Source organism: Mesoplodon mirus (assembly GCF_964341445.2).
Source record: "Mesoplodon mirus genome assembly, chromosome: 4".
NCBI classification, from domain to species: Eukaryota; Metazoa; Chordata; class Mammalia; order Artiodactyla; family Ziphiidae; genus Mesoplodon; species Mesoplodon mirus.
The window spans coordinates 137,906,892-137,920,705 of NC_138979.1; the positions used below are offsets into that span (position 1 = coordinate 137,906,892).

General features: G+C 39.4%; 2 protein-coding genes and 1 pseudogene across 3 annotated transcripts; 1 reads left to right on the plus strand and 2 right to left on the minus strand.

Annotated features, from left to right (window-relative positions):
• Positions 1 to 314: 314 nt before the first annotated feature.
• RPS29 (ribosomal protein S29) lies at positions 315 to 2,131 on the minus strand. The gene is made up of 3 exons (XM_082618925.1): positions 1,989 to 2,131; positions 1,649 to 1,748; positions 315 to 416 (listed from the first exon to the last, which is right to left on the minus strand). The coding sequence occupies exons 1-3, from the start codon at positions 2,048 to 2,050 to the stop codon at positions 408 to 410; spliced, it is 171 nt and encodes a 56-aa protein (XP_082475051.1). The 5' UTR covers positions 2,051 to 2,131; the 3' UTR covers positions 315 to 407.
• Positions 2,132 to 6,408: 4,277 nt separating this feature from the next.
• Positions 6,409 to 7,034, plus strand: LOC309802623 (PRELI domain containing protein 3B-like; annotated as a pseudogene). The gene has a single exon. The product of its transcript is annotated as a PRELI domain containing protein 3B-like (transcript).
• A 3,462-nt stretch (positions 7,035 to 10,496) lies between these two features.
• LOC309803120 (small ubiquitin-related modifier 2-like) lies at positions 10,497 to 10,990 on the minus strand. Its single transcript, XM_082619024.1, has one exon. It carries the CDS (start codon positions 10,974 to 10,976, stop codon positions 10,632 to 10,634), a length of 345 nt encoding a protein of 114 aa, XP_082475150.1. The 5' UTR covers positions 10,977 to 10,990; the 3' UTR covers positions 10,497 to 10,631.
• Positions 10,991 to 13,814: the final 2,824 nt, after the last annotated feature.

Consider the following 13,814-nt stretch of genomic DNA (forward strand, 5'->3'; position numbering starts at 1 on the left):
CTAGCCTTCTTTCTCAAAATCAATTTTCAATAGTTTTAATTTCACTGCCCAGCTCACTGTAGCCAGTCAACTACTCAAAAGACAATCTGTCTCAGGTTATATGCTGGATGCTCCTATATATAGTGGGCACTTCATGGAACAGAAGATGTTAAGTATAAAAATAAAACTGGGATTTATCAGAGTCCAGCAAGAATACTTTTATATACCTTAAGGAAAATAAGACACATACTGTGAAGACGAATCCACTGAAGATAATTTTTAAAAGATTTCTATGAACAATGGGCTATTACATTCACATGAAAAACATTCATAACTGAAGTTTTAAAATTTTTATTTTATATACAAAGAGTTAGTATTGTTTCTGAGGAAGGTAGATATGCGTGATGACCCATTCAAGAAGTTCACACTTAGTCCAACTGCAAAAAAAAAAAGGCAGATAGGAAATGAATTAATGCATAATGCTTTAAATATCCATTTCATTCTCAGGGAAAAAAATGGTTCATTATAGAATGAGGTTTACACTGGAAATCTGACCACCCCAACTAGTTAGGGAGATCTAAAGAACTTAAATATTTACCAAAATCTCAACAATTATATTTTAGACAGTGAATTTTAATACTGGTATACCCACTTCTACCATCAAAGACATTTCCCGCTAGAAAAACACTGCTACATAAAATGATCTTTACCAAAAGCTCAGGATGGTCATTAAGTAGGCAGCAAATTCTAACACTATTCTAAGGAGCCGTTCACAAATGAACTCATTTAATCTTAACCTCTGAAAAATGGGACACAAAATTACCGGGCTTAGGGCCATTGTCTGATCTACTACCTCCAACTAAGTTATTTGAACTTCCACAAAGTAACACTGAACATACTCTTAACTATTTGGTCAAAGCCAAAAGTTTAAGATACTTTGCTCCTGTCACAGAAACCTCACGTTAAACAACTTATATCCACTGTAACACTAAAACATAAGGACACCTAATTTTAACAGATACGTTCTACCCGATATTTTTGAGCTCTAACTATGAATAAAAAGGTAGTGACTGTTATTTTGTATCTCAAAAGGCCAGTAAGAAATTAGTTTTCACTTCTAGCATTTAAGCGATTTTTAGGAGCCAAGAAAGCTTCATATATACATTAATTTCTACAACAACCCTGCCATTTATTTTTCACAGGCAAAAACTTAGCTTTAAGTGACTTGACCAAAGTCACACGACTAGGATTCAGATCTCTGAATCCTAAAAAGGTCTACCTGGCCCCAAACCTCAAACTCATTCCACTGCACGGCCCTATCCAACATTTCAGGGCAGCGGACAACGTATGTATTCTGCTAAAATTAGCTAGATACGATTAGAGATTTAGTACTTAATTGTTCCTGAAAAGTAATTTTATGCAACATTATACATAGCACCTAAAACTGTCAGAAGTGGGTAAAAAGGAATGAGAAAGTCTACTTTTAAGGCCTTCACCTCCCCCCATTCTATTAACGTGACTGCCAAAACTCTCAACAGTGTCATCCGCTACCAAGGAAGGGCCCTGCTAACTACAAGAGGAAAGCGGCGTTGGTCAAATGCCCACACCACGAACTACCCGCTCGTCGACCCGTCACGGACACAGGAGAGCACGGCGTCGGCGGCCGTACCTTAATGAAGCCGATGTCCTTCGCGTACTGGCGGAAACACTGGCGGCACATATTGAGGCCGTATTTCCGGATCAGACCGTGCCGGTTTGAGCAGACGCGGCTGCAAGGAAAGAGATGGCGTTACCGCAAGTCGCAGAAAGCAAAGTATTCGGCACTCGGGAGGCCACCATCCGCACTGCCTGCCGGTCTCCACAGACCCATCACAGGCCTGTAATGGCGGCAGACACAACTACGATTCCGTCTCCCCACGCCGCGCCGCCCGCGGGCTCCTCCACGGTACATTTCAAGCAGCGTCGCGCCCCAGAGCAACCCTTCCCTGAAGCTACATTCTGTTTCTCACCAAGAACGAGAACCCTGGCCGAATTTTCTCGGATGGCTCCAGTAAAGCTGCTGGTGCCCCATGTTGCTTTCTCGGCTGCAACAAGGCAAAAGGAAAGACGGAACGCACGCAGGCGCTCTTCAAAATTTTGAGACAGCTTACCCAGAAGGCAGTGCTGACAAAGGACGCGTGCGCAGTGTGGCTACGCTGTTTCGCGGCTGTGAAGAGGAAGCTTGGAAATAATCTAGGCGGGCACAGCCGATGACGTCACCACACCTCAGCCTCTAGTTTTCTCTTTCGCGGTCTGCGCTCGCCGGGCGCGGTGGCGCGCGCCTGTAGTCCCAGCTACTCGGGAGGCTGAGGCAGGAGGATCGCTTGAGCCCAGGAGTTCTGGGCTGTAGTGCGCTATGCCGATCGGGTGTCCGCACTAAGTTCGGCATCAATATGGTGACCTCCCGGGAGCGGGGGACCACCAGGTTGCCTAAGGAGGGGTGAACCGGCCCAGGTCGGAAACGGAGCAGGTCAAAACTCCCGTGCTGATCAGTAGTGGGATCGCGCCTGTGAATAGCCACTGCACTCCAGCCTGGGCAACATAGCGAGACCCCGTCTCTTTTGAACCCCCCAGAAATGAATGAGTTTTGAACCCTCTAGAAATAAATGATGTCACTAACAGTCTCTTCATCATCGTCTGAACGTTTTACAGTCTTTTAATTAAAATTTTACACTTGGAAAAAGGACTTTTGCCTTAACTCAGTACTGACACCTACTGGGGTAAAATTACAAAATAACTTAAAATCAACTGTAATAACTAGGAGCCAACGGTAGGAGTTCCCGTTTTGTGAGACAAAATACGTTTTCAAACTTTTTTTAATTGACACACTGCTCCTAGAAATGCACCTACACCATTCCAGAAGAATGACACGAGACTTAGTGTGTTTAATTTAATATTTAAATGTAGTTAGTTAAGTTTAAAGTAAGAAACAAGTAAATGCCCAATATATGTTGCTTTGACCAGATGATTTGGTAATAAAATAACTAGTGAAAACCAAATGCCATCTAATAATCTGAAAAATGTCCCTAAAATCCACATGGTTATTTATAATGTCTTTAGATAAACCTAAAATTGTACATGGCTCTGATATCAAAGCTTTAACTAGATCTATAAAATGTACCACAGGGTGCAATAATGCAGGAAACTTTACACAGGAACTCTTCTTTGTTGTTGTTTTTTGTTTTTGATTGTTTTTGGTCGAAAACAAGATGATGAAGGAAGGAGTCAAGCCAGAGATTTAAAAACCAGATATGACTTGATGCTGCCCTCAAAACAAATATAGTGAGGAAAATAGGATTATCTCAGAGCCCTGCCTTCCAGTTTCAACTTTTACGACTCAGTGATATGTATACAACTAAGTTAGTAGGACAATTGCATTAGATGATACATGTGCTCATAGAACACAAAAGGAGCAAAGAAGAAAGAGATTAATTCCAGTGTGATGTTCATTTGAGGGGCCTTTGAAATAGACCTTAAGTGAAGAGTGGGGTTTTTACAGGCAGCACTTGATGGAAGGGAATGCATAGTGAGAGGAAGAGTTTGAGCCCAAGAATGGAGTTGGAAAAAGCTTGGAGAGGATGAACAACCTTGTGTAACTAGAGAGGAGGATGCACAAAAGACCTAGTGATAGATGACTGAAAGGGTATTTTAAATTAAAGCCTGATTGTGAAGGGTCCAATGTCAAGCTTCTACAGTTTGCCTGGAATTTATATCAGTCGTAGATGTGTAGTTTCCAAAATCCATGTGCTTCTCCAAAGCTAATCAAACATTTGCCCACCTATAGCCTTCTCAGGCCTTTCCCAACTGGTCTCCGTAATTTTTAAAAGATTACAATGGTTCTGAGATCAATTCCATAAATATTTTCAATCCTCTGGGCCAAAAGAAGTGAACTCATTTAAAAGTGGGGGGAAGAAAAGACAAACAAGAAGCAATTAGTTACACTTGAACAGTAACAATCTCTTAAACTATCTTGACATTCAAGTACTTCTTAATGTTTATTCTGGTCTTGAAAGTTACTCTTCTTGACGGAGATATTACAAAACTGCAGTTGAGAAGCTGTACTTCCTGCTCAGTCCTAAGATAATGTAGCACTATCTATCTCCACCAACGGAATTTTCAATTTCTTTTTCAGTAAAAAATATGAGCATACAATTTTAAAAGTCCATTTTAACCCAATGTTTGTAAAGAGCTTTTAGCTTAATCCTATACTCTTCTTACAGATTCCTATTACTCTTCTGCATTTGGCTTTTAAATTCTTCTTTTAAAACATATTTCCCTCTAATATAATACATACTGAGTTCTCTTTCTTTCTTTCTTTTCCTTCTTTCTGTCTTTCTTTCTTTTTTTCTTTCTTAAATACAATGAAATACAAAGAAGAAGAAATGTGCTATAATCTCCTAGCCCAGATAACCCCTATTAATATTTTCTTTTGGAAAAAAATAAAAGTAATACTTATAAGACTGAAACATTCTAATGGGACAGAGTATAGATATTATTTTTGAATTTAAGCACATTGGAATGATCTGCATGTTAAGACACCATTATTCAGATATCTCCTATTTTCTTCCTTAAATTATTCTCAAAATTATTTGTGATTCTACATCCATAATTTGTCATCTAAAGACCTACATCTCTCTTGAGCTATCTTCAATTTCAGAACATATACATATATATCCATTTCAACAGATGTTGATATTTTAATTAATTGTATACTCTAAAGCAAAACACAGATACATAAAGTATATTTTTTAACTTTTTATTTTATATTGGAGTACAGTTGATTAACAATGTTGTTATACATAAAGTATATTTTTAAAAGTAAGTTTTTATCCAACCCAGACCCCTATTTCTCCAGTCTCCTTGTCCAAACCCACATGTTATCAGGATCTTTAAAGAAATAAGTGTAGCTATCTATTTACCTATCTACTCATCCACTCACAGAAGTATATGTGCATATCTATGCATGTATACATACATACGTATAAATGTGTCCATATACATACATTTGTATTTATATATAGTTACTACATCTCTTTTCATTTATACAAACAGAAGCATACCATACCCAATGGTATGATTCTGTTCGTACAGATAGATCATATCTGTTTGTACAGATAAATCATACAAGTAGATCATAAAGCATCTTAGAAGAGTATAAATGCTATGGAGAAATATATAGCAAAAATAGGGAATGAAGTGAAATTGGAACATCTTTGAACATTCCTTTGCATACTTAAATTATATCTATATCTATATAGTATATCTATATTATAAAGTATGTCTGTAAAATAAAATTCTGGAAATGGGACTGTGAGGCAAAAGAACGTGAACTTTTAAATTTTTGATAGAGATTACCAATTTGCAGTCTATAGAAATCATAACAATTCAACCAAATACCCATAGAAAATATCTGTTTTTCCACACTCCCCCAACAGTGTGAATTAGCAAACTTTTTTATATTTGTCCTTCTGATAGCCTAAAAATGGCAAGTGTTGTTTCAACTTGAATTTCGATGCTGCAGAACATGTTTTGCTATGTTTATAAGCCAGCCAGGTATCTTTATCTGAGAACTTCTCCTTCCAGTCTACAACCCGCTTTGGTAATGTGTTGCTGGGCTGTAGTTTGTATATTTGTAAATATTTACATGGAAGAAAATTAGCCCTTTGACTTTTCATGTTGGTTGCAAAGTTATTCTAGTCACTACAATACCAGATTCTTATTAATTTCTATGTTTATGTTCCATGTATTCTTCCATGCAAAAAGTTTTAAAGTTTATGTATGAAAATTTATCAAATTGTTAGGTCACTACTTTTAGGTTTTCTGTCAAAATTCTAAACACGTTCTACTGTGTTTTCTTGTTGTACTGTTACATTTTTGGTTTTCATTTTAAATCTTGAATCCACCTAAAATTTATATCACCGTCCCCCAGGAGTAAGGGAGAAATCCAGTTTCCCTCCCTCCCAAATGGCTAGCTACTCACTCTAACTCAAGAAATATTAACCAAATGCATAATCATAGGTAAACTTACTCTATTCTGGCACAATGTAGGCTCTCATAAACATTTGTTGAATGAATATTTAGATAGTCATTTACTCATTCGTTCTTTCTACAAATATGCATTGAGTACCTACTATATGTGAACACTATGCTAGATCTTGCATGTAACAGTAGTGACTCAGAACGTGTCCAGGAAGCTTGCAGTCTAGAGGTAAAGACAGGCATTAAATAAGTAATCATATAGCGATTATTCTGGACAAGATAACCTAAGATTCCTCTTGCTGTGAACACCCAAACTTGCTAGAAGAAATGTGGTATGTTTTAAAATGCAGAGTTGGCGGCTGAGGGGCGGGGCGGGGGCAAGCGTGGCTTCTTTGCTTCATTGTGCCCTAGCGACGCCCGGGCACCGCGCGGGCCGCCGGCACCATGAAGATCTGGGCTTCGGAGCACGTCTTTGACCACCCATGGGAAACTGTTAAAACAGCTGCAATGCAGAAATACCCAAACCCTGTGAACCCGAGTGTGGTTGGAGTCGATGCATTGGACAGACACACAGATCCCTCTGGAAAGCTGCACAACCATAGACTTCTCAGCACAGAGTGGGGACAGCCTTCCATTGTGAAATCTCTTATTGGTGCAGCAAGAACCAAAACATATGTGCAAGAACATTCTGTAGTGGATCCCGTAGAGAAAACAATGGAAATTAAATCTACTAATATCTCATTTACAAATATGGTTTCAGTAGATGAGAGACATACAAACCACTGCCTCAAGACCCAGAAAAAAACTGTTTTTACTCAAGAAGCCATAATTACCGTGAAAGGAGTCAGTCTCGGCAGTTAACCTCGAAGCACTGATGGCAAGTACGATACCGTTAAATGCTAATAAAGGCTGAGAAGCAATGGAGTGGGTAATACATAAATTAAATGCTGAAATTGAGGGATTGACGGCTTCGGCAAGAGGGAGCATAAGGACACCAACAGCGGCAGCAGCATTTGTGAAGAAATGATAATGAAAGTTGATAAACAACACCCAGTTCCCCAGGTCTCTACAAGCTGGCAGTATACTTATTTGTTATTTTAAAAAATTACAGGGCTTCCCTGGTTGCGCAGTGGTTGAGAGTCCGCCTGCCGATGCAGGGGACACGGGTTCGAGCCCTGGTCCGGGAAGATCCCACATGCCGCAGAGCAACTAAACCCGGGCGCCACAAGTACTGATCCTGCCCTCTAGGGCCCGCGAGCCACAGCTACTGAGCCCACGCGCCCCCAACTACTGAAGCCTGTGCGCGTAGAGCCGGTGCTCCGCAACAAGAGAAGCCACCGCAATGAGAAGCTGGTCGACACAACTAGAGAAAGCCTGCGCGCAGCAACGAAGACCCAACGCAGCCAAAAATAAATAAAATATATAAATTTTTAAGAATAAATAAATAAATAAAAATACAACTATATTTTCGGTAGAATTTTTTTTTTGGATAAGCTGAAGAAAGACTATGTGACTTGATCAAAACCAAGAGGTGCAGTGTTTCTAAATAAAAGGGATCGGCTGAAATTAGTGTTGTTTGAAATGACTGCCTGATTTTGAGGATTCCAGTATTTATGTGAAAATTTAACAGTTTTTGAAAAGTACTTGAAAATTGATATTGGCTGATTAAACCTCCTTAAGGTAGAATTTTAAAGCTTTTCACGCATTGGAACTCTACCTAGTTTTGGGCCAACCCCAGAACCAAGCAGAGCCACCTCTTACATACCCACGACTCCCCTGCTGCAATAAACTTGTAGACCTTGCATGAGGGAACTCACTTTTAAAGGAGAAACTGTATAGTTTTAAAAAGACATTGATTGTATAAAATAATTTGCTCTGCTATAAACCACCATTAAAATCACAATATTTTAATTTGGTACTTAACATTTTTGGAGTAAAAACTATCACGAAAGTAATAAATGACACCAACAAAAATATACTTTATTGTGTTAAAGAGTACTGTATTGATTTGCCAAAGTTTTGTAACTTAGGAAAGGTATTACCTTCCTTGGATTCGTACTTTATGACTTAGTATGCTGTATCGTTGGCTGGTTATGTTAACTAAAAAAGTCATTGCCAGAATTTTGCAGCACTCTAAAGTTAAACAGAAGAACAGCTGTTCACATCTTTTAGCATTTCACATTTGCCTAACTTATAAATTGCCATGTGTCAAAATCATGGTTCTGAAATTGCTAAAGCATGATATGCCAGGTTATTTGAATCTAATTACTTTTTGAAGTTAATTACGACCACAAAACATCTTTTTTTACGTGAAGAGCTGTACATCATTTGAAATTACTCAAATGATGTCTTGCTCTGAAGCATAAATTCCAGGGACTTGATGTTTTTAATAATACTGTGTCACTGCGGGGATGGGGGCCGTGGAGAAGAAAAAAGAATAATAGGGTGAAAAAAAGCATTGACCTAAACTAACCAGTAGGTGAATTGCTTTGCAGCTTTTATTTATGGGAAATCCTTGCTTTGGATGCCAGAGGGCAGCTGCAATCTGAAAACTAATCCAGTAAATGTATTTTGTTTTGTATTTTGTAGCAGGCAATTAATTATCCACCACTAAATAAATAAGAATATATTTGATACTGGGAATTGTTGCATACAGAGTATTTTTGTTAGAAGGTGATGAGCTCTTGCCTTTATTTCACAGTACTTAAAGTGATAAACTTCTAGTCAGGTTTCCTATAAAAGAAACCAGTTAATATATGTACATAAACCACAAAAATAGTATAACAAACTATTGGAAAATTATTGTTTTTCTACTTAAAATATTGTTTAGCTTGAGACTTCTTAGGACATTAGTAAAAGCAAGTTAAAGCCAATAAGATTTTTGATTTTTTTGGTAACCGGAGATGGTTTTTACAATTAAAATAACATTTCAACTAAACAAAACATTGCTAAATATTGATATTTAATAAGTTGCCTTGTATAATTTCTGAAAATTATACTTGTTCTGAAAAGTGTAAGAATATCCTAATGATAAAGATTTCTAAACAAAATTTTATCCTGTTTGATTTTTTACTCTGATCTAATGACAAAATTCTATAAATTTTCATTTTCCAGTGTAGTTACTTTTAGTTAAGTAGCTAGTAGTTAATGGCTTTTACCTGTTAAAATATAAATAACATAGCAAGCATGTGAGAGGACTAAACTGGAATAAAGTGTTCATGGGTTAGAATTAGACTCGGACTATGGAGTATATTATCCTATTTAATATTAAAGATGGATCTTATATGAATTAAGAAAAACCTTCCTGTTAATAAAAGCTTCCTTTTAACTAAAAATAAATAAATAAAATGCAGAGTTGAGCTCCAGGGAATCCCAAAGATCAGGAACTAAGAGGGAACTGAAAACCATAGAGACTCCTCTGGGGAGATTTGTCCATCTAGGTAATAGGACCTGGATTCTGAGGGGAAAAGAGACAAGGCTTTGGGTAACTGTATTTAATTAAATTGTGGAGTGGAAATCCATGAAGATTTTGGGGAAGAATTAAGCACAACATATGAGACTTAAGTTCTAGCACTATTTGTTCGAACAATGACTATCTATGAGGTCACAGGCAAATCCCTTTACTCTTTTCAGCTTCCATTCCCCTCGTATAAAATGAGAGAACTAAATTAGAATATCTGTAAGTTATGTTTCAGCTCAACATTTTAGGGTTCTGTGAAGAGAGACACCTTTGAAAATTTAATTTGGCAACAGTGTGGATGGTGGATTATTGTATTAGCCTCGTAACTGGTATTGCTGCCTCTAGGCTTTCTTTAACTGCAAATTAATCCCTTCACTGACCTTTCTTAAACAGGTCTAAATTTTATCCCCTGCTTGAACATTTTCAATCGTGTTCCAGAATTTTCAGGATAATGTTAAAAAGCCTTATTTTAGCAAAAAAATTGTTTTCATCATCTGGCTGCTTTATACTCATCTAATGTTCTCATCTAACATTTCTCCCATTATGGTATAATTATTGGTTTATTTGTCTCTTCTAAACAATGTAAACTCATCTTTGCCTTTTTTTTTTGAACAAGGAGTTTATTTAAACAACAAGACGCTTGACTTGAAGGGAAAACTGCCTAGGATTCATTTCTTTTAGAGTAATTTAAAGACATTGCCCTACTTGTAACAGCTACATACAAAAGTTATAAAATTGTCCTTGGTTTTACAGTGATAAATGAAAAGCATTAAAATTCTCCCATCAAACAAGGTATGCAAGGATTTTTATGTTGTTCTTTTTTCGTTAAACAGTGAGAGCAAAATAACTTACTGAAATATAAAAGCAAGAGCTGAATGAGCATGCCACTAATGGAGAAAACGGGGTATTTTCATAGAAACAGTATTTTTCCCCAACCCATCTCCATTTGATGTCGGTCAAAACATACCATTGGCTATTTACTTTAAAAAAAATGCACTATGCTTGTGCATGTACACCAGTACAATAAAGGAAGGGGGAAGGGGAAAATGAAAGAATAGAGAAAACTATACTGTAGTAGTCAGGATGTGGTGGAACCAAATTGCGGTTTTCTAATTGAGAATGTCTTCTTGGTCTGGAGGAACAGAATTCTGGAGTAAAGTAGCAGGTTCCCTTTTTAGTAGACACCTCCTGTCTGCTGCTGGAACACACCAATTGTATCTTCAGCCTCCATTTCCAACTGTGCAGGTGTGTCTGTTTCATTGATTGGCTGCCCATCAAATTGGAATCTGATCTGCCTCATTGACATACCCTGTCGTCCACAATAGGCTTTCAATAGTTTACTAAGTGGTATATGACTCTTAATCTTAAACTGCACCACAGAACCGTCCTGCCCCGCCACCTTCAAATTAATATGATCATTGTTCTCAGTCTTGACTCCTTCCTTGGGCTTTTCATCAGCCATGGCGAGTGCCAGAGTCTCCTCAGCTGCCGCTTCACTAAAGAGGTGCCAGGTCCGCATCAAAAGAGCACACAAGCAGCACCAGGAGTGGCAGAAGAAGGAGGCGGCAGCGTGGAGGAGGGAGAGCACCTTTGCCTTTTAAACATCTAGCACAGGTGTTGGCATACAGCAAGAACACCATAAATATTAAATGAATGAATAAGTGTACTGAAGTAAGAAGACCTGGTAGGTTTAGAAATAATTCTGGAGGGAAGTAATGCAGCTCTGAACTGACATGACAATACTAAGAAGAGGCAGTTGGGTATTAATTAGGAAATCATAGTGGAAACACAACCTATAAAACATGATCAAAGAGTGTCAACAGGGAAAAGGGAAACCACACTCCATCTCAGATGGGACTTGAACCCACGACCCCTGACTTTAGGAGGGACCTCGAACCCACTGTCTTTTAATTGAAACCACTCACCTAGTATAGGACTTACTGAAGCTCAGGTTCTTTTGTCTCTTTGCAGAAAAGGCAAAGTGGCAGGCAAAGAGTGAGTTTATTAGCATACATAGGACGCTTGTGAGAGATACAAACAGGCAGGCAAGGCAGCCCCAAGAACAAAGAGGGCTATATTTTTATAATCAAACAAAACGTAGGGAGGGGAGAAGACCACCTTCTTCCTCACTATTTGGTAGATGTCAAGGTGATAGGGACAGAGTAAAGGAGCAAAGTAGGTAATTAAATAGTTAATCCCACTAGGGGATTGTAAGTAGATAAAAAAGTATCGGAGACCCCTGTAAGTTAATGATTACTCAAGAAAGCAGGTTTGCTTAACCACAAAACCAAGCAGACTTGCTTAGCAATAAAACCATACAACAGGAGCATGAGACATCCCCAAGACAATAAAACAATGGTGATATGAGACCCACATCCTGTCCAGTGAGCTCAGTAAGTTATTGGTTCCTAGGACATGCTCCTCTGGGCACATTAAAAACAAAAATATAAAGAAAGGGTGACATTATACTGAAACCTGAAATGATTTAACCATTTTTAGCATATGTTACTGCCTTTTTGCTTATTTCCATTGTGCCATGACAGTCCTGGCTTGACCATGTAGGGACAAGAAAAGTCCCCCAGCCGACATGGAGGAGGAACTGATGATGAAAGTGTGACGTCTACTCAGGAATGAGGAAGATGGTGGTCTTCCCCACCCCCAACTTTTCCTTTGATTATAAAACCATAGCCCACTAAGTTCTCGGGGTGCAGCACCCTCTCTCCCTCTTGCTTATAAGCCTCACAAGGGCTTCCCTGGTGGCGCAGTGGTTGAGAGTCCGCCTGCCGATGCAGCGGACACGAGTTCGTGCCCCGGTCCGGAAGGATCCCACATGCCGCGGAGCGGCTGGGCCCGTGAGCCATGGCCGCTGAGCCTGCGCGTCCGGAGCCTGTGCTACGCAACGGGAGAGGCCACAACAGTAAGAGGCCCGCGTACCACAAAAAAAAAAAAAAAAAAGCCTCACAAGCATCCTATTCTAATAAATCACTTCTTATCTACCACTTTGCCTTTCTCTGAATTCTTTCTTCCATGAGACATAAAGAACTGGAGCTCCTCGGAGCCCCCTAGCGGTTTCGAAGGCTTACATCATAAGTTCCTCCTTTGACCCTATATGGTCTAATTGGGTTGGTCATGGAACTATTTAAGTCAAATATATATTAGCAAAAGGGTGGTAATGTATACTAAAATATGGTCATTCATCTCAGGTTTTGGTATAATGTCCCCTTTCAACTAGTTTCTTTCCCCTTTCACCTATATTCCTGTCTTGGCTACATGCAGAAATGCAACCCTTTAAGGACCACTAACTCCCTGACTTCATGTGACAAGATTCAGACTCCATATCTATCACCTTGTGTTTTAACTATCAGGGTTTGTGGCTTGAGTGTGCCTGGCACTTGGACGCATCTGGTCTTCTTTCAAGTTGAGAGTAGATTGTTGCTAGATAAATGGATTCTTTTCTTTTTTTTTTTTTTCTTTTTGCGGTATGCGGGCCTCTCACTGTTGTGGCCTCTCCCGTTGCGGAGCACAGGCTCCGGATGCGCAGGCCCAGCGGCCATGGCTCACGGGCCCAGCCGCTCCGCGGCATATGGGATCCTCCCAGACCGGGGCACGAACCCGTATCCCCTGCATCGGCAGGCGGACTCTCAACCACTGCGCCACCAGGGAGGCCCGGATTCTTTTCTTGAGTGGTCATTAGCTGACAACAGTCTCCCAAACTCTGTTAAAATTTCCTTTCTGTCTTTAATCCTCTGGTGAGATTTCTAAACTATTTAATTATTCTACTCTATCCCTATCAAAAGCAGCACTATAAAGGTCTAATTCTTAGGTGTATATTTGTTAACTATACAGCTTTATTTAGTTTTTTAAAATTTTATTTATTTATTTATGTCTGCATTGGGTCTTTGTCTCTGTGCGCGGGCTTTCTCCAGTTGCGGCGAGCGGGGGCTACTCTTCGTTGCGGTGCGCAGGCTTCTCATTCTGGTGGCTTCTCTTGTTGCAGAGCATGGGCTCCAGGTGTGAGGGCTTCAGTAGTTGTGGCATGCAGGCTCTAGAGCACAGGTTCAGTATTTGTGGCACAGGGGCTCAGCAGCTCCTCGTCATGTGGGATCTTCCCTGACCAGGGTTCAAACCCCGTGTCCCCTGCATGGTCAGGCGGATTCTAAACCACTGCGCCACCAGGGAAGTCCCAGCTTTATTTAGTTTAGATGAAATTTACCATTAAAAATACCAGCTCCAAGATCTGGTCCCAACGTGCCAGGGCAGACAAGTCTACACTGTCCATAGATAGTGACCTCTTTCTTTAAGAACATGATGACATTTGATTTTACTAGCTTGAACACAGCTGAGCTACAAACCTGAG